At 45.9% G+C, this 21,169-nt stretch overlaps 1 protein-coding gene and 1 long non-coding RNA gene across 2 annotated transcripts in view; one reads left to right on the forward strand and one right to left on the reverse strand.

The window, feature by feature from the left end:
* MICOS10 (mitochondrial contact site and cristae organizing system subunit 10) overlaps positions 1 to 14,023 on the reverse strand; it is a 36,575-nt gene extending 22,552 nt beyond the window's left edge. Inside the window, exon 1 of the mRNA XM_006068101.3 lies at positions 13,877 to 14,023. Coding sequence (XP_006068163.1) covers positions 13,877 to 13,940 — 64 coding nt within the window. The 5' untranslated portion in view covers positions 13,941 to 14,023. The remainder of the gene's footprint in view (positions 1 to 13,876) is intronic.
* Positions 14,024 to 14,059: 36 nt separating this feature from the next.
* Positions 14,060 to 17,847, forward strand: LOC123332252. The gene is made up of 2 exons (XR_006549068.2): positions 14,060 to 14,685; positions 15,064 to 17,847. It is a non-coding gene; the product is annotated as an uncharacterized LOC123332252 (long non-coding RNA).
* Positions 17,848 to 21,169: the final 3,322 nt, after the last annotated feature.

The following is a 21,169-nucleotide window of genomic DNA, read 5'->3' on the forward strand; positions in this document are numbered from 1 at the left end:
CAGGATTTGACCTGGGGTCTCCTGCATTGCAGGCGGATTCTTTACCAGCTGAGCTACCAGGGAAGCCCTACTACAAAGCTACAGTTATAAGAGCAGCACAGTACTGGCCCTAGAAGTCCAGTGGTTAGGATTTAGCACTTTCCCTGATGGGCCTGGGTTCAACCTCTGGTCGAGGAACTAAGATCCCACAAGTCAAACAGCACAGTAAAAACAAAACAAAACAACCAACCAACCCAGTGTAGTACTGGCATACAGACACATTAATGGACTAGAAAGCCTAGAGATAAACCCCTGCGTGTATGGCCAAGGTTTCCCAGGTGACCCCGTGGTAAAAGAATCCGTCTGCCTACAATGCAGGAGATTCAGGAGACGTGGGTTTGATCCCTGGGTCAGGAAGACGCCCTGAGCAGGAAATGGGAACCCATTCCAGTATACCTGCCTGGAAAATTCCATGTACAGAGAAGCCTGAAGGGCTACAGATCACAACAAGAACATAAATGGTCAAATGATTTTTGACAAGGGTGCCAAAACCATTCAGTGAGGAAAAATCTGTCTTTTCAACACACGGTCCTGGGAAAACTGGATATCCGCAAAAAATACACAGGACAAAGGTGTCACAACACTGCATGCGGCGATGATTTCTTGGATATGAAACCATAGAAAAAACATATATAAATACACTGGTCTGTGCCTCCAGTTTCTGGCAGAGAGCACCTAAATTGCTCAGAACTTCCTGGGTGATAGACACGTCTTTTCCTATAATGAGGCAACTCTTGATGGGCTCCTGCATAGCTTCAAGATGAGGGCTGACCACCAGAAAGTGCAGGCCACCCTTGGAATTTTCAGCCCCACCCCTCAGCCTCCAAGAAGGGGAGAGGGGTTGCAGACTGAGTTAACGATTAATCATGGCTCCGTGATGAAGCGTCTGAAAAACCCGAAAAGTATGGGGTTCTAAAAGCTTCCAGGATGGTGAATACATCTAGGAGGGAGGCACACCCAACTCGACAGCAACAGAAATGCCTGCGCGCGGGGCCCTTTGGGACCTCTCTCCACCTGGCTGTGCATCCCCGTTCTTCAGTATCCTTGGTAATAAGCCGGTAACCTAGCGCCGGTGGTTTAGCTGCTCAGTCGTGTCCGACTCTTGTGACCCCGTGGACTGCAGCCCTCCAGGCTCCTCTGTCCATGGCATTTTCCAGGCAAGAATACTGGAGTGGGTTGCCATTTCCTTCTCCAGGGGAGCTTCCTGACCCAGGAATCAAACCCGGGTCTCCTGCATTGCAGGCAGATTTTTTACCACCTGAGTTATGAGGGAAGCCTAGTAAGTAAACAGTTTTCCCGAGTTCTGTGAGCCACTCTTAACAAGTTATTGATGACTAGGAGGGAAGCACAGGAACCTCTGATTCACAGCCGGTCAAAAGCACCGGCAACAATCCGGACTTGTGACTGGCATCTGAAGCGAGACTCTCAGGGGACGTAAGCCTTGAGCCCGGAGGCTCTGTGAGGTCTTGTTAGTGTCAAAACTGAACTGTGTTATGGAACACCCAGCTAGTGTCAGAGAACAGCCTAGTGTGGAATACCCTACAGCCGACATTAGAAGAACCGTGAGTACGAGAGTAGAGGAGAAATAGAGGGGTTTTTTTGCTGCTCAGACACCAAAAGCAGTCAACAAAAACTGACAAACTGGACATCATAAAAACTTTTAAATTTTGTATACCAAAGGTAAGAGCAGAGCCAAAAGGCATCCCACATACACAGGAGAAAATATGTGCCAATCATAGATCTGATGAGGGATTAATATAAGAATATACAGAGAAATCCTAAATGCAGTAACAACAATTCAAAGATGGACAAAGGACTCCAACAGACATTTCTCTAAAGATACACAAGTGGCCAATAACCATATGAAAAGATGCACTCATCATCACTAATTATTAGAGAAACGCAAATCCAAGTTACAATAAGACACTACACTAAACTGAGCATGATGGCTACTATAAAATTTTTAAGGAAAACAAGTATCGCTGAGGATGTGAAGAGACCGGGACTCATGGCAGTGTTGCTAAGAATATAAAATGGTACAGTCACTGTGGAAAATAGAATGGCCGATCCTCAAACAATTCAAAACAGAACCGCCACTGCTGCTCAGTCACTGAGTTGTGTCCGACACTTTGAGACCTCAGGGACTTCTCTGTCTGCGACTATCTCAAGTTTGCTCAGATTCATATTCACTGAGTTGGTGACGCTATCCAACCATCTCATCCTCTGCTGTCCCTTTCTTCTTTTGCCTTCCATCTTTCCCAGCATGAGGGTCTTTTCCAATGAAACAGCTCTTTGCATCAGGTGGCCAAAGAACTGGAGCTTCAGCTTCAGCATCAGCCCTTCTAACAAATATTCAGGATTGATTTCCTTTACTAAATGACTGGTTGGATCTCCTTGCAGTCCAAGGGACTCTCAAGAGTCTTGTCCAACATCACAGTACAAAAGCATCAATTCTTTGGTGCTCAGCCTTCTTTATGGTTCAATTCTCATATTCATATATGTCTGCTGGAAAAACCATAGCTGTGACCAAACGGACCTTTGTAGGCAAAGTGATGTCTCTGCTTTTTAATATGCTGTCTACGTTTGTCATTGCTTTCCTTCCAAGGAGCAAGGGTCTTTTAATTTCGTGGCTGCAATCATCATCTGCAGTGATTCTGGAGCCCAAGAAAATAAAATCTACCACTGTTTCCATTTTTTTTTCCCCTATCTATTTGCCATGAAGTGATGGAACTGAATTCCATGATCTTAGTTTTCTGAATATTGAGCTTTAAGCCAGCTTTTTCACTCTTTTCTCTCACCCTCATTAGGAGGCTCTTTAGTTCCTCTTTCTGCCTTTAGAGTGGTATCATCTGCATATCTGAGGTTATTGATACTTCCCCAGCAATCTTGATTTCAGCTTGTGATTCATCCAGCCTGGCATTTCACATGATGTACGCTGTATAGAAGTTAAATAAGCAGGGTCACAATACACAGCCTTGTCATTCTCCTTTCCCAATTTAGAATCAGACAGTTGTTCTATGTCTGGTTCTAACTGTTGCTTCCTGACCTGCATACAGGTTTTTCAGGAGACAAGCAAGGTGGTTTGGTACTCCCATCTCTTTAAGAAGTTTCCAGTTTGTTGTGATCCACGTAGTCAAAGGCTTTAGCATAGTCAATGAAGTAGATGTTTTTCTGGAACTTCCTTGCTTTCTCCACGATCCAACAAATGTTGGCAATTTGATCTCTGGTTTCTCTGCCTCTTCAAAACCCAATTTGTACATGTGGAAGTTCTTGGTTCATGTACTGCTGAATCCTATCTTGGATGGATTTTGAGCATAACCTTGCTAGCATGTGAAATGAGTATGACTGTACACTAGTTTGAACATCCTTTGGCACCGCCCTTCTTTGGGACTGGAATGAAAACTGACCTTTTCCAGTCCTGTGGCCACTGCTGAGCTTTCCAAATTGGCTGGCATGTTGAGTGCAGCACTTTAAAGTGAAAGTGTGAGTCACTCAGTCGTGTCCAACTCTTTGCAACCCCATGGACTGTAGCCTGCCAGGCTCCTCTCTTTCCATGGAATTCTCCCGGCAAGAATACTGAGAGGGTAGAAGACATTCCCTTCTCCAAGGGATTTTCCTAACCCAGGGATTGAACCTGGGTCTCTCACACTGCAGGCAGATTCTTTACCATTTGAGCCACCAGGGAAGCCCTTAACGAAATAAGCCAATCTCAAAAAGACAAATACTGTAGGATTCTAGTTACACGAGGTAGTTAAGAGTAGTCAAGATCACAGAGACAGAAAATAGAGTGGTGGGTGCCAGGGGCTGGGCCTGAGAGTGGAGAGCTACTGCTAACTGGGCGGAGTTCCAGTTTCACAAGATGAAGCATCATGGAGACAGATGACGGTGTGGGCTGCACAGCGCTGTGAGCGTACTTAACACCATCTAAGGGTACACTTAAAGAGGCTTCAGATGGTAAGCTCCACGTTTTTTCTTTAAATTAAAATTAAAAGTTTTTTATTGAAGGACAGTTGATATACAATGTTGTGTTAGTTTCAGGTGTGCAGCAAAGTGATTCCATTGTAGACACGTGTGTGTGTTCAGATTCTTTTCCATTACAGTTATTACAAGACACTGAATATACTTCCCTGCGCCACACAGTAGGATCTCGCTGCTTATACTGTATATAGTGATACGTATATATGTTAATCTCGAACTCCTAATTTACCTGTCCCATTCGACGGTAAATCTCATTATATGCATTTTGTCACAATAAAAAAATTAGGGGAACACACCTCACAACATTACGAAGATTAAATGAGATAATGTTTCCAGCTGACCACAGTGTGTGGCGCACACTAAGCGCCCAATAAATGGTCACTATCATCAGTCCCGCGAGGAGCCAGAGTCTCTCTCCTCTGGGGCTCTTCCTAGACAGTTTCTGAGGCCTGAAACACAGACCTCCACCCCTTCCGCCCACTGAACACCTACACAGTCCGTAAGACTGAACTCCCATGTCACAACCTGCTTTTCATTTTCCTCAGGAAGGGTGGGACTTTCCACCGTTTGGGGACATATACATTAATAATTACTATTATGTATATAAACTGAAATACCGATTGTCAGACTTCATGCCACCCGCAGTGTTCACACTCAGAGCAAATGTGTTCACTATTTTAAGTTACGATTGCTACCCTTCATTCAATGCCTGCAGCAAGTATTTACCAAGTACAGGTAACGTACCAACCGCTCTGCAAAGGCTATCTCACTTTATCCCTACTGTAACAACTGCCGCTTTATAACTGAGAAAACTAAGGCACAGAGAGGTCCTCAATGGTACTTTTATTTCTAATGCAAAAAAATCAAGAAAAAGAAAAGGAAAAGTATGTGAAGGTTATCACAGTCCATTAAAGGGAATACATTCTAGGGGCTGCTTATAAATGTCCACGGCTCGCATTTTTCCTTATACTTAACACACCCGGCCTCCAAGGCCAGCCTTTTTCAGGAAAGTCAGGGTGCTGGGAAACCCCTTTCACAGGCAAGATGTCTCTTTCCTCTCTTTCAGATTTCCCAGCCCACATGTGGACTAGGTACTAGATATTCCTTACTCTGGTCTCACAGTGGGGTGGCGGGGGAACCACAGCCAACGCGACAGCTTTTCAAGGCAGGTTAAGAATTCCGCAGGCCTCCAAATGGGCTTCCCTGGTGCCTCAGATGGTAAAGAATCTGCCCGTAATGCAGAAGACCCAGGTTCAATCCCTGGGTCAGGAAGATCCTCTGGAGGAGGAAATGGCAACCCACTCCAGTATTCTTGCCTGGGAAATTCCATGGACAGAGGAGCCTGGCCTCCAAATGCATCATGAAGTGCCAGAAGACTTTCCTCAGAGATTCCCCCAGCGAATCTGGGGCCCTGGCCCCTGTCACACGGACATCAACGTGGTCACGAGGTCACGGTCTGCCAGCGCAGGCCTTCTGCGCTCAAGAGTGAGCTGTAACAGGACTCTGAGGCCAATGACAACGCTTCCATGACTTACACTTTCAGGGCTTAGAAATTCCCAACTTGCAAGGAAGGACCTCCATAAGTCTCACAACCCTGATTCTTCTCATCTCCTGGAATCTCACTTTCACTGGGAAAGAGAAAATAGACCCTCCTGTCCAGTCCAGAGTGACAAGCACAAGGTGAGGGCGTCAGCCCCGTGCCAGAGCTGCTAAGACTCTGATGTGAGCACTATGCATGCCTGCCAGTCTCACCAGCAGAACGGGTATCTACTCATGAGGGCGCACACAAGACTTAACTACTCAGAATGTACAAAAAAAACAAACGGCGCAGCCCGTGAGCCAAGTGCGGAAGAAAACCGGAGCATTCAATAAACCTGATAAAACTTAAATCCATAAAATTAGCAAAAACTATTAATGATGCATTCACGTAAAACTAACGGAACATGCTATTCATAAAATGTAATATTCTTCACTCCCTTTTCATTTCCTGCAATAAGGCTCTGGCACTACCACTTAAACCAACACCACCCTCTCCTTGTTTAAATAAAGAAGTGCTCTCTGGTTTACGTTTCTGCATTGACTAGTCCCAAATATTTCTAATACTACTTCATTATTACTGACACTAATTTACATGCCCATATGAAATTTAAAAAGTTGGTAAAAGTTCCAAGAGTACAAGCACATGTGATCAAAGTGTGAACTGGCAGAAATTCATATGAAATCGACTTTACTTGGACTTTTAAAATTTAAGAGCTGATTCATTCAGTTAATAAACATACTGGGAAGCAAGTATGGGCACAGAATAGAGTCTACAAAATTTTCAGCAATCCATGTCATTAATTTAACAATCATTATTGTATGTCTCCTGTATGCCAGGGGCTGGGGGTCAACAGTGAACAAAACAGTCTGACTCTCATGAAGCTTACATTCTAGGGTAGGGGGACAATCAAGTAAAGAAACAGACTGCAAATTTCAGATGGTGATATGAGCTATTAAAAATTAGTGATGCGATGGATAAACTAGACAGTGCATATGGGTGGCGGCAGCAGGAGTAAGAATGGAGGCCAAAGGGAAAGGTAAAGGTGAGCGGGAGCGAGGGAAAGAAAGGAGTGGGAAAGAAGACAGAAACAGGTGTGCCACGAGCGATGCCTGCCGCGCCGGGTACAGGCAGGCGTGCGCTTTGCTTCTCTGATTCAACAGGCTCCATACACCAGGTCAAACCGTATTAGAAATCTTCTACCCCACACACTCCTATTACACGCAAATAAACAGGTATTTTAAATCCAGAATACGGGAGAAATAAAATTGCTTTCCCTATGATAGGAAAGGGAGGGGGTATTTATAAAAAACAGTAGCTCTTACTATAGGACAATTTATATGAGAACATCACTCAAGCTTCAGAGTAAATCCCTGAAGAACAGTTTTCTTAAAAAACCTGTGCCTAAAGTACGATCAGTGCAAAGAAATAGAGGAAAACAACAGAATGGGAAAGACTAGAGATCTCTTCAAGAACATTAAGAGATACCAAGGGAACATTTCATCCAAAGATGGGCTCGATAAAGGACAGAAATGGTATGGACCTAACAGAAGCTGAAGATACTAAGAAGAGATGGCAAGAATGCACAGAAGAACTGTACAAAAAAGATCTTCACGACCCAGATAACCATGATGGCGTGATCACTCACCTGGAGCCAGACATCCTGGAATGTGAAGTCAAGTGGGCCTTAGGAAGCATCACTAGGAACAAAGCTAGTGGAGGTGATGGAATTCCAGTGGAGCTATTTCAAATCCTGAAAGATGATGCTGTGAAAGTGCTGCACTCAATATGCCAGCAAATTTGGAAAACTCAGCAGTGGCCACAGGACTGGAAAAGGTCAGTTTTCATTCCAATCCCAAAGAAAGGCAATGCCAAAGAATGCTCAAACTACTGCACAATTGCACTCATCTCACACGCTAGTAAGGTAATGCTAATAAAATAATGCTAGTAAAGTAATGCTCAATATTCTCCAAGCCAGGCTTCAGCAATATGTGAACCGTGAACTTCCTGATGTTCAAGGTGGTTTTAGAAAAGGCAGAGGAACCAGAGATCAAATTGCCAACATCCGCTGGATCATCGAAAAAGCAAGAGAGTTCCAGAAAAACATCTATTTCTGCTTTATTGACTATGTCAAAGCCTTTGACTGTGTGGATCACAATAAACTGTGGAAAATTCTGAAAGAGATGGGAATACCAGACCACCTGACCTGCCTCTTGAGAAATCTGTATGCAGGTCAGGAAGCAACAGTTAGAACTGGACATGGAACAACAGACTGGTTCCAAATAGGAAAAGAAGTACGTCAAGGCTGTATATTGTCACCCTGCTTATTTAACTTATATGCAGAGTATATCATGAGAAATGGACTAGAAGAAGCACAACCTGGAATCAAGATTGCCGGGAGAAATAGCAATAACCTCAGATATGCAGATGACACCACCCTTATGGCAGAAAGTGAAGAGGAAGTAAAAAGCCTCTTGATGAAAGTGAAAGTGGCGAGTGAAAAAGTTGGCTTAAAGCTCAACATTCAGAAAACGAAGATCATGGCATCCGGTTCCATCACTTCATGGGAAATAGATGGGGAAACAGTGGAAACAGTGTCAGACTTTATTTTGGGGGGCTCCAAAATCACTGCAGATGGTGACTGCAGCCATGAAATTAAAAGATGCTTACTCCTTGGAAGGAAAGTTGTGACCAACCTAGATAGCATATTCAAAAGCAGAGACATTACTTTGCTAACAAAGGTTCGTCTAGTCAAGGCTATGGTTTTTCCTGTGCTTATGTATGGATGTGAGAGTTGGACTGTGAAGAAAACTGAGCGCCGAAATTGATGCTTTTGAACTGGGGTGTTGGAGAAGACTCTTGAGAGTCCCTTGGACTGCAAGGAGATCCAACCAGTCCATTCTGAAGGAGATCAGCCCTGGGATTTCTTTGGAAGGAATGATGCTAAAGCTGAAACTCCAGTACTCTGGCCACCTCATGCGAAGAGTTGACTCATTGGAAAAGACTCTGATGCTGGGAGTGATTGGGGGCAGGAGGAGAAGGGGACAACAGAGGATGAGATGGCTGGATGGCATCACCGACTCGATGGACATGAGTCTGAGTGAACTTCGGGAGTTGGTGATGGACAGGGAGGCCTGGCGTGCTGCAATTCATGGGGTCGCAAAGAGTCAGACACGACTGAGCGACTGAACTGAAAGTACATGCTTACGAGAGCTCTTTAACTCAGCTGTACAATATCTAGGCTACACATGAGCAATGGAAAGTCATTTTTCACTCTGCTGCTGCTATGTCACTTCAGTCATGTCCGACTCTGTGCGACCCCATAGACAGCAGCCCACCAGGCTCCCGTGTCCCTGGGATTCTCCCGGCAAGAACACTGGAGTGGGTTACCATTGCCTTCTCCAATGCATGAAAGTGAAAAGTGAAAGTGAAGTTGCTCAGTCCTGTCCAACTCCTAGCGACCCCATGGACTGCAGCCCACCAGGCTCCTCTGTCCATGGGATTCTCCAGGCAAGAGTACTGGAGTAGGCTGTCATTGCCTTCTCCGATTTTTTACTCTACCCTGTGTAAACAGCTGGTGGGAACCTGCGGCACAGCACAGGGAGCTCGCTGGGGGCTCTGTGGGGACCCGGCGGTGGGGCTGGGGGAGGGAGGGGCAGGAGGGCGGGGATACAAGCACACTTACAGCTGATTCGCTTCGCTGTAAAGCAGACACGAATACAACACAGTAAAGCAATTATACTCCAAATAAAAACAGATAAAAGCAACAACAGTTCATGGCAAAAAATAATAATAATAATAATAACAAAACATTCATTTTTCAGCAAACCAGTGGGAAAAGACTGAAAACACTTAGGTAGAAGGAGCCAAATAGAGCAGTGCTCAGCAAGGGAGCTGTCCTTCACCGTGACCTCCCTTCAGTCCCTTTCAAGGCAGAAAATACGAAATTATCCACATGCAGCTGAAAGCCTGCCTTGGCCCTTCTTCCCTACCTACGTCTTCTACCAAAGCTCTATCTTATGGCGTGCTGCCATTCCCTGAGTCTCCATCTCCATTTTGAAGTACCAGAAAAGCAGGCCGCCAAAGAGGTTTCAAGAGTTCTATAATCTCACTGCCTATAGGAATAAGAACTAAAACACTCACGACAGAAGAGCGTTCATCCCCCAGTCTCAATCCTCTTAGACGGAAGCCTCCCAGAATTACACTTCCACTCTGCATTTCTCATATACCCTTACTCGAAGTCCATTACTTAAGGGATAGCTTCTCAAAATCTGAACTCAGCTTCTCCCTCAAAATTAAAAACCTCTTCAAGGGGCTTCCCTGGTGGCTCAGTGGTAAAGGGTCCGCCCGCCAGCGCAGGAGACGTGGGTTCGACCCCTGATCCGGGAAGGCTCCACCTGCCGCAAAGCACCTCAGCGCATGCGCCATAACTACTGCGCCTGCGCTCTAGAGCCTGAGCCCACGTGCCGAAACTGACACCCGCACGCCCTAGAGCCTGGCTCAGCAGGAGGAACCACTGCAGGAGACCCGCACACGGCAGCTAGAGAGCAGCCCCTGCTCACCGCAACTAGGGAGAAGCCCACGTAGCAATAAACACCCTGCACAGCCAAAAACACATAAGTAAAATCTTTAAAAAAAAAAGAAAAAAAGAAGAAACCCTCCTCTCAACCTCATCATTCTCAAACAAATCCAACCACGTAAGAAGAAAAACCACCAAAATTATGAGCTTTTCTTCTCCCTCCAGTCTGTCTCCTGCCACCTCACACGGTCGGTTACTAAGACCCAGATGTAACTGAGTGGAATGAGGTGCACATGCACCCCTCCTGCTTTACTTCCAATTTCTGATCAATGACATCAACCAAGTTCTAACCTTGGAGTCATCCTTATTATAAGAAACAGAATGTGACAAAGTTAACCCAGTTGGAGAGAAGATAAAGAAAACAGCATTTATTAAGTTCCTGGTGTGCGCCTGGCGCTGTGATGGCCCAGGAGGTGGGTATTACTATCTCCATCCCATAAATGGAGGGAAAAGTTTGTCAAGTTTCTCAAACACACCCACTCCTTTCTGGTCTAACAGTTCAGACTTTTCACTTCACATTCGCAGCCTTCTCTACTCCTGATTTGTTCTGTATAAAACACTGCCAGAATAATCATAGCAAAATTCCATTCACATCACATCAGTTCCCTGTTAAGAGCAGTGAAATGCCTTCTGCTTCTCTGCTTGCCCACTGGCTGGCCCGCAGCTCAGCATGTATGTGTTAACTAGCTCACAGTCCCCCACCAGCCTCACCTTACTGAGCCCTGGGAGCAGAAAGTAACAGATTTTAAAGACAGAGGTGGTGAATATGCAGAATGCATGTGAAAAAGCCAAAGGCAACTCAGAACACTTCAAGAAAAAGTAGAATCTCCCTAAGATATTTCACAATTCTGACTCCACTCAAGCCAGCCTTCTTTAGGGAGGAGTGGGTGCTAAAATCGGAACACCAGGGTGCTAACCCCAGCTCCTCACTTCTAGCCACTTATCCTCTCCGTGCCTCAGTTTCCTCCTCCATAAAAGTTTAACCAGCCTTTGCTCAAGTTCTTCCACTCTCCCTAACTATCCAAGTTATTATCCAAAGCTCTGCTAAAGGCCCATTTCTCCCAACCTACCACTGCACTTACCTGATTCATAACAACAGCTCTACAGCAAAGAATTGGAATAACTCATTTTAATCTTCATCTGTAATTACATATCACCATGCTTCACTTGGGCTTCCCTTGTGGCTCAGCTGGTAAAGGATCCGCCTGCAATGCGGGAGACCTGGGTTCGATCCCTGGGTTGGGAAGATCCCCTTGAGAAGGGAAAGGCTCCCCACTCCAGTATTCTGGCCTGGAGAATTCCACGAACTGTATAGTGCATGGGGTCGCAAAGACTCAGACGCAGCTGAGCATCACTTCGTGCTTCATTTAATTATTCCACCTGCGTGTGCCCCACCCCCACGTCCCACTCATGGATGACACACACTCCTCACCGCCTCGGGTGACCATCAGTGTGTATGCACGCTCAGCCAGGTCAACCCTGTGACCCCGTGGACCGCAGCCCACCAGGCTCCTCTGTCCATGGGATTCTCCAGGCAAGAGTACTGGAGTGGGCTGCCATTTCCTCCTCCAGGGGATCTCCCCAACCCAGTGATCAAATCCATGTCTCCTGCGTCTCCTATGTTGGCAGGCAGATTCTCTACCACTGAGCCACCTGAGAAGCCTAATCATCAGTGGCATCATACTAACATCAACAATTATTACTATCACTATTTACTGACTACATAGTTAAGTGCCAGGCATTGTGCAAATATCTTGTATACTTTTCTGTCATTCAACATTCAGCAACCTTTTAGATAAATCTGTCTCTTAATCCCCATTTCACAGTCAAACCTCTACATAAACTCACTCATTTAATCCTCAAAACAACTCTGTACGACAGTAATAATATTATGGCCAATTTACTCAATACAAATTAGGAAGCAGGCACAGAGAGGTTAAATAACTTGCCCCAAATCACACAGCTGGTAAGTGGTGAACTGAAAGCTGTGATAAATTCACTTACTGACTCATTCTCAACATTTTTTATTAAGCATTCCTCTGGGGGCTGAAGCTACAACAGTGAATGAACCAGCAAACATCCCTGCTTACAGTTTTATTTCTTTTCCAATATTTTCATTCAAGAGCACAATCCTAAATCCTCTTAAATACTCTTTAAGATTTTCATACAAAAATATCGAATTCAGGTAATAAAAGTATTGAAGAAAAGCATGGGACGTGAAGCCAAAATACCTGGGTTAAATTCCCAACTTTGCCATTGATTAGGCCCTGATCAATGGGCTTTCCTCATAGGTCAGTTGGTAAAGATTCTGCCTGCAATGCAGAAGACCCGGGTTCAATATCTCTGTCAGGAAAACCCCTGGAGGAGGGCATGGCAACCCATTCCAGTGTTCTTGCCTGGGAAATCCCATGGACAGAGGAGCCTGGTGGGCTACAGTCCATGGGGTCACAAAGAGTCAGACACGACTGAGCAACTAAACCACCACCAGGCCCTGATCAAATTCCTTCACTTATGCTGCACACTGAGCACAGAGTCTGGCACTTAGCAAAAGAGTTCTCCTCTCCCCTCCCAGCACTGACTCCACAGTCTGTGTCGTCACAGAGCACGTGTTAAAAGGCTACACCAGGTGACAAGACGGGCTCAAAAGGGACCACTCGGCCTCTTAACTTTCCAAGTCAATTCTCCTTCCAGATGACCAGCACTAATGTCTCTGCTTTCAGGCCTCAAACTACTATGAGGCTGATAAATCAGGTTCCAAGTCCCAACCAGTCCATCCTAAAGGAAATTGGTCCTGAATATTCATTCACTGGAAGGACTGATGCTGAAGCTGAAACTCCAATACTTTGGCCACCTAATGCAAAGAACTGACTCCTTATTCAGACCCTGATGCTGGGAAAGATTGAAGGCGGGAGAAGGGGACCACAGAGAATGAGATGGTTGGATGGCATCACCAACTCGATGGACATGCGTCTGAGTAAACTCCGGGAGTTGGCAATGGACAAGGAGGCCTGGCATGCTGCAGCCCACGGGGTCGCCAAGAGTCGGACTGAACTGAACTCCCCTCCGAGCACTGACTTCAGTCTGTGTCGTCACGGAGCGCATGTTAAAAGGCTACACGAGTTACACGACGGGCTCAAAAGGGACCAATCGGCTTCTTAACTTTCCAAGTCGATTCTCCTTCCAAATGAACAGCACCAATGTCCCCGCTTTCAGGCCTCAAACTACTCCGAGGCTGATAAATCAGGTTCCAAGTCGGGAATGGCAGCGACTCACGTGAGGCCTGGCAGAATCTATAAAAGGCTTGCAGATGACCTTCTCGGCAGGCACTTTTGATTCAGCAGGGGAGGAACGTGGCCTCAGACAGCCGTGACCCCAGGGAGAACCCCGAGACCCTGGCCCCTGTGCCCCTGCACACGCCGCTTCCACTCGCAGAGCCCGGCAACTCTCCGGCCGCCTGCCGACGCGACCCCCGCTTCTTCGGGGCTGCTGCAGCTGCACCCCTCCCACTTCGGGCAGCGCCCCCAGGCTCCTATGGCCCGTGTCCCCCAGCCCGCTCAAGTGACCAGGGCCCCGGGGGCCCCGAGCCCCGGCCTGAGTGGCTGGAACAGGCCGCACGGCCTGACCTCTCACCCGCCGAGTGGACCTCTCACGGGGCTTCTCCTCCACCCTCCCAGTCAGCGGGCCCTAGAGCCGACGACTCGGCTCCCGGCGGCGCCCGCCGAACACGACGAGGAGCCCCTCACCTATCTTCACGACGGCGTCCGCCAAGCACCGGTCCCACTTCCGGCCGAGCTCTGACTCCGACATGTTCCCCCGCCAGCAGCAGCCGCTCCAGCTTTCCGGACCGTCGGGCCCCGCGCTCAGAGCCCCTCCCCCGCCGCCCCAGGCAAGTCTCGCGATAGCCGGCTGCCTGTCCCAAGTCCGGAAGGCCGAAGGCACCGGCGCACCAGATATCGCGAGATGCTCTGACTACTTCCGTTCTTTCCTTTTTTTTTTTTCCCCCAGTTGGTCGTCAAGGTGACGGGTGGCGGAGGCCTGAGGTGACCCTGACCTTGGAGCTGCGCCTACCTAAGGGTTGCGAGGCAGACAGGTTTCCTAGGCGGCATCCAGAGCCCTGTTTGGGAAGGTTCCTTTCACTACACCAGCTCCCGACTCTGGCCTTGGAAATTCCCCAGGGCGAGTGAGGGCACCGCGCTAGGGTCTCTTCATTGGTCGCCTCACCTTGGCTTTTTTCTCCTCCCGCCGTCCCTCATTGATTGCCGTGGAGCTCCCGCCGTCACCTCTGACCACAGAAATTGCCCAGGCAAAGGCCACTTATTGCCAAACCACAGACGCCTGTGACCTCTGTACGGCATTGGACGCAGCCGCTTTCTCGTTCTTGATCTTCCTTGTCGCGGCCTTCTCTTTATTCATTTGGCTCCCAGGACACCAGTCTGCTAGATCTCCTGTGACTCTTCTCTTCAGAGGACCGTTGCCGGTTGCTTCCTCTCCCAGCTGCTTGGAGTGTTGGTTCATTGGATTGCCGTCTGTCCTCTTTACATATTCTCCCTAAGTAATTGCAAGCATTGCTAAATTCTGTCTCCTGATCAACCTTCCTATTCATAATTCAGCCTCTTCGCCGGGGTCCTCTAGTTTTCCCTTCCCATTCCCTTCCTCTAGCCTACCAACAAATATAGATTTGATCCTTTTGTTCCTCTTATGGGGCTTCCCTGGTGGTTCAGGTGGTAAAGAATCTGCCTGCAGTGGGAGAGACCCAGGTTGGATCTCTGGGTCGAGAAGATCCCCTGGAGAAGGGAATGGCTACCTACTCCCAGTAGCCTTGCCTGGAGAATTCCATGGACAGAGGAGTCTGGCGGGCCACAGTCCATGGGATCGCAGAGTCAGACACGACCGAGCGACTAACACTTTTCATTTTCATTCCTCTGATTAGAAGCTGTCAATGACCCCTATTCATCTACTGGTTATATTCAAGCTTCAGTGAGTTCATTTTAGGAAACCTGCACTAATAGAACCTGGAGACCCCCTTCATCCACTAATGCAGCCCGGAGCCACTGTCCACCTCCCTACTGCGGCAGGAGCTCACCTGACACATGGAACCTCTACATTGCACTGGAACACCTGTTTATAGATATTTGTATCTGCCACTAAAACTGGAAGCTCCTTAAAGGCCTGAGTTGCCCCTTGCTCATCTGCACACTCCCAATTCAGAGCACAAGGCCTTGGGCAGTAGGATCTTCTAAGAAATATTTTTTGAGCTGAATTGAATTCATTCACTCATTTCCTTATTCATTCGTCCTTGGCATCCTTAACAGCAGAACTGTTTTAGTAGTCCTTGCTGTGACAGGGCCCCTGCTTTCAGGAAGCCTCCTTCCATGACCTCTCTTCAGTCCTCATCTGAGCAGCATATCAGATTGTGTGGTAATTGTTTGTGTGACTCGGATGTGACTGTGAGCTCCTTGAGAATGGGGCCTGTGTCGTTTCCCTATCCCTGACGACCAGCAGAGAGCCTAGTATATATTGATTTTCAATGACTGCTTTTTGAATGGATGCGAGAATGAATGTGTAAATGATTGATTGAGTTAGAGGAAACAAAGTCTCTGTTCTGGGGGAACTTTATAGTGCAGTATTTGTGTTGAGAAAGAAAAGGAAAATTAACTTCACCGCATCCCTATGATGTGTCACAGATGGCACCAGGCAACGCATGTAATTTCACTTATCCTCACAGCAAGTGATTTTAGTATGTTAAGTTTCAAAGATTTGGAAACTGAGTCTCAGAGACGTTAGGTAACGTGGAAGATGCACAAGGCTCTGCATTGTGTAGATTTAGAAACTGACAGACGCATTTATTGGATTCAAGAGGGTTGTAAACTTTTGTAGAAGGCAGAGAGCAAATTACGAAAGCAATCAGAGGCAGATGGTAGAGCGTGAATTCTGGAGCCAGGCTGTCTGGGTTCAGATTCCAGCTTTTTCCTAGTTTGTATCTGTTATTCTCTTTCCACGGTTCCTCTCCCAATATGATGCTTTGCTCACTGCTGTATCCCCAGCGCTAGAACCTTATGTGACACATAGTGTTTGTTTGATGAGTAGATGTTGGTTGAATGAATAAAATAAATGAAGGCTCTGGAGTTTTTATAGTTTTTGGAGAAAAATCAATGCAAGTGGGGAAAAAAAATTTTTAGGAACATCACTACAAAAAAACCTCAGCAATACACTCAAGATAAATTTAGTTCTACTCAAAATGATTAAAAATAGATTTCTCAATGCTGGAGCAGGGAGTTACAAACATGGAAAAAGCTTGAAAAAATTTTTTTGCTGTTGGATTGGAACTAAGAGTCTCAGTATGAATTCATTGTATTTAATAGAGAGAGGGTGATCTAGTGGTTAAGTATCGGTCTTCCAGTGCAAGGATCCCTGGTTGGGGAACTAAGATGCCACTTGCCATGGAGCAACTAAGCCCTCGGGCCATTACCAGAGCATCCTCGCCCCGCAATGAAGATCCCGTGTGCCGCAGCTAAGACCAGACACAGCAGAATAAATATGTTTTTAAAATAGAGATAGATATAAAAGTGTGTGTTTCCTGATCCTGTGTGTTTCCCAACCCTGTCTGCTGAGAGGGCCTAAAAACAATGATACACCAGTAGCAATAAGCAAGCCTAGATCTTGGCTTCTAAATACCATTCTCTATTTAAAGAACCCAGGTCACCTTGGAAAAATAACCAAGGCTTCAGAGTTCAAGCGGGAAAATTCCAGATGACCCTGGAATCTGTTCTTGTATCATAAAGTAAGGAAGTCATCAAAGGATGATAGTGTCATGTCCAAATAGTTTAGCAACTACAAACTGCCTAAAGAATTGCTTGGTTCCTAATTGGAACTCTGTACAAGCTATTATTACCATCAGTAGAACTTCTCCCAGTTGTATGGGGCAAATTTCACAAAGATAGAAGTTTGCCTTTCAAATTGGTAAAGACAGTCTTGTCTTAGAGCAATTTCACAGTAAGAGAGCCAATTCCTTTTTACATTGAATAGAAAAAAACGTGGAAAAAAAGTTGAGTAGATTTTAACCTCAACTGCTTAATCAACTAAACATAAGCTCTTTGTTTGGTTTACTAGGTTGTAAATCCAGTTTCATTAACAACACAAACTAAAATATTTTATAGCACAGCACCTGCATAAATAAAAGTCTTTTATATTCCCGTATTTTTTTTTCAGTTCCCCTTCAATTAAAGACTAATTCCTTTCTTAAAGGGCGATTTGCATTTTTTGTTTCATATATTCTTTCTCTAAGAAGGGAAATGGCAACCCACTCCAGTGTTCTTGCCTGGAGAATCCCAGGGACGGGGGAGCCTGGTGGGCTGCCGTCTTTGGGGTTGCACAGTCAGACTCGACTGAAGCAACTTAGCAGCAGCAGCAGCACCTCAGAAGCCCTCTCTCTGGTGTGTCTTTTGCCAGGTCATATCCCCTCCTTCTCAGCCAGCATAACTACTATTCTGACTTCTATGTTATTCTCCCCTCCACCAGGCCCCACCAAGCATGTGGGATCTTAGTTCCCCAACCAGGGATTGAACCTATGACCCCTGCAGAGTCTTAACCACTAGGCCACCAGGGAAGTCCCTCCTTGCTTTTAAGTGATATAGTCTGATTAGGCATCCTTAAACAATGTGATTTAATTTTGCCTAGTTTTGAACTTTACACAAATAAAATTATACAGTCTGTATTCTTTTGCTCATTATTTATCTGTGTTATTGTATGTATAGCCCATTCTCAATTCATTGCTATATCAGTTCAGTTCAGTTCAATTGCTCAGTCATGTCCAACTCTTTGCAACCCCATGAATCGCAGCACACCAGGCCTCCCTGTCCATCACCAACTCCCGGAGTTCACTCAGACTCAAGTCCATCGAGTCAGTGATGCCATCCAGCCATCTCATCCTCTGTCATCCCCTTCTCCTCCTGCCCCCAATCCCTCCCAGCATCAGAGTCTTTTCCAATGAGTCAACTCTTCGCATGAGGTGGCCAAAATACTGGAGTTTCAGCTTTAGCATCATTCCTTCCAAAGAAATCCCAGGGCTGATCTCCTTCAGAATGGACTGGTTGGATCTCCTTGCAGTCTAAGGGACTCTCAGGAGTCTTCTCCAACACCACAGTTCAAAAGCATCAATTCTTCGGTGCTCAGCCTTCTTCACAGTCCAACTCTCACATCCATACATGACCACTGGAAAAACCATAGCCTTGACTAGACGAACTTTTGTTGGCAAAGTAACATCTCTGCTTCTGAATATGCTATCTAGGTTGGTCATAACTTTCCTTCCAAGGAGTAGGCGTCTTTTAATTTCATGACTGCAGTCACCATCTTCAGTCATTTTGGAGCCCCCAAAAATAAAGTCTGACACTGTTTCCACTGTTTCCCCATCTATTTCCCATGAAGTTATGGGACCGGATGACATGATCTTCGTTTTCTGAATGTTGAGTTTTAAGCCAACTTTTCACTCTCCTCTTTCACCTTCATCAAGAGGCTTTTGAGTTCCTCTTCACTTTCTGCCATAAGGGTGGTGTCATCTGCATATCTGAGGTTATTGATATTTCTCCCGGCAATCTTGATTCCAGCTTGTGCTTCTTCCAGCCCAGGGTTTCTCATGATGTACTCTGCATATAAGTTAAATAAGCAGGGTGACAATATACAGCCTTGACGTACTCCTTTTCCTATTTGGAACCAGTTTGTTGTTCCATGTCCAGTTCTAGTCTATCCATAATTCATTTTTTGTTTTTTAGTTGAAGTATGTTGATTTACAGGTGTACAGCAAAGTGATCCAGGTGCATATATGTACATATACACACACATAATATATACACATATATGCGTGCCTGCTCACTTGCTTCAGTCATGTCCAACTCTGCAGCCCCATGGACAATTGCCTGCTAGGCTCCTCTGTCCATGGGATTTCCCAGACAAGAATACGGGAGTGGGTTGTCATGCCCTCCTCCAGGAGATCTTCCTGACCCAGTGATTGAACCTGCATCTCCTGCATTGCAAGTGGATTCTTTACCACTGAGCCATGGGGAAGCATAAATTCAGTTCAGTTCAGTCACTCAGTCATGTCCAACTCTTTGTGACCCCATGGACTATAGCACACCAGGCCTCTCTGTCCATCACCAACTACTGGAGCCTACTCAAACTCATATCCATTGTGTCGGTGATGCCATCCAACCATCTCATCCTCTGTCGTCCCATTCTCCTCCCGCCTTCAATCTTTCCCTGGAGTTATATGTATATAAATAACCATGGGGCTTCCCTCATAGCTCAGTCGGTAAAGAATCTGCCTGCAATGCAGGAGACCCAGGTTCAATTCCTGGGTTGTGAAGATTCCCTGGAGAAGGAAATGGCAACCCACTCCAGTATTCTTGCCTGCAGAATCCCATGGATAGAGGAGCCTGGAGGGGAAAAGTCCATGGGATTGCAAGAGTCGGACACAACTTAGCAACTAAACCACCACAACTTTATACCCTGGAATTACATATATATATGTATATATATAATTTTCAGATTATTTTCCCTTATATGTTATTATAAGACGTTGACTATATTTCCCTATACTATATAGTAGGTCCTCACTGTTCACCTGTTTTATACATAGTAGTGTGTTTCTGTTAATCCCAAGTTCCCAATTTATCCCTCCCCAGTTTCCTCTTTGGTAACCATATGTTTGTTTTCTATATCTGTGAGTCTATGTTTTGTAAATAAGTTCATTTGTATCATTTTTTAGATTCCACATATGAGTAATATATATTTGTCTTTATCTGGCTTATTTCACTTAGTATGATAATCTCTAGGTTCATTCATGTTGCTGCAAACGGCATTATTTTGTTCTCTTGTTGGCTGAATAATATCCCCTTGTACCTGTATACTAGATCTTCTCCTTCCATTCATCTGTTGATGGACATTTAGGTTGCGTCCACGTTTTGGCTATTGTGAATAGTGCTGTTATGAGCGTAGGTGTGCATGTGTCTTTTTGAATTATAGTTTTGTTGGGATATGTGCGAAAGAGTGTGACTGCTGGGTTACATGGCACAAGAATTGATTTTTTAGATTACACTCTAAAATACTTGCCAGTCCGGTAGGTGTGTAGTGACATCTCGTGGGGGTAATCCTTGCTTTTCTAAGCGACTAAACTACCAGACCATATGTTCTAAACATATAGCAGGAATGGGGGATTCAAATTAAGTGAAAGGGTCCCTGAAGGAGAAGAGAAGATGACAGAGACACTTTGCAGATTTAACATTTTCTACCTTTGAAGCAGGTGTACTGGGACGAATAGTCTCCCCCATCACATTCATGTCCTTCCTGGAACCTCAGAATATGACCTCATCTGCAAACAGGATCATTGCAGATGTTGTTAGTTAACATCAGATCATAATGGGATAAGGGAAACCCCAAATTTAAAATGACTAGTGTCCTTATAAGAAGAGGAAGAGATATATACAGCAACAGGTAGATACAGAAGGATGATGGCTATGTGATGATGGAGGCGGAGATCAGAGTTCTCTGCTGCAAGCCAAGGAATGCCAAGGATTGCCAGCAAGCACCAGAAGCTAGGAGAGAGGCGTGGAACAGAGTCTACCTCTGCGTCTCCAAGAAGAAACCAACCCTGCTGACACTTTGAGTTAGTTCTAGCCCTCAGACCTAAGGGAGAATAAATTCCTGTTGTTTGGGGCCAGCCAGCCTACGGTTCTTTGTTATAGCAGCCCTAGGAATCTAAACTAGCAGGGAAATACACTAGATTGGAAATCGTGAGAGCTGGATGCCAGGCTCCTCTGCCACTAACTGGAGACCATGTAGGCACAGCAGCTCTCAACACGTGCGCCTCCCTCCTCATCAGCTCTCTCTCGCTCTTACCATTCGGCGTAAGGCTCGCAGGGGCTCCCACTGCTGCTAACCCCAGGGTATTATACCACTCCTCTCGCTTAGTAAATAGTAACTTTACAAACTCTCCTCCGCTTCCCAGCTGGAGTGGACCGTGTGTTTTCTGCCAGGACCCTGAT

Source organism: Bubalus bubalis, chromosome 2 (assembly GCF_019923935.1).
Source record: "Bubalus bubalis isolate 160015118507 breed Murrah chromosome 2, NDDB_SH_1, whole genome shotgun sequence".
NCBI classification, from domain to species: Eukaryota; Metazoa; Chordata; class Mammalia; order Artiodactyla; family Bovidae; genus Bubalus; species Bubalus bubalis.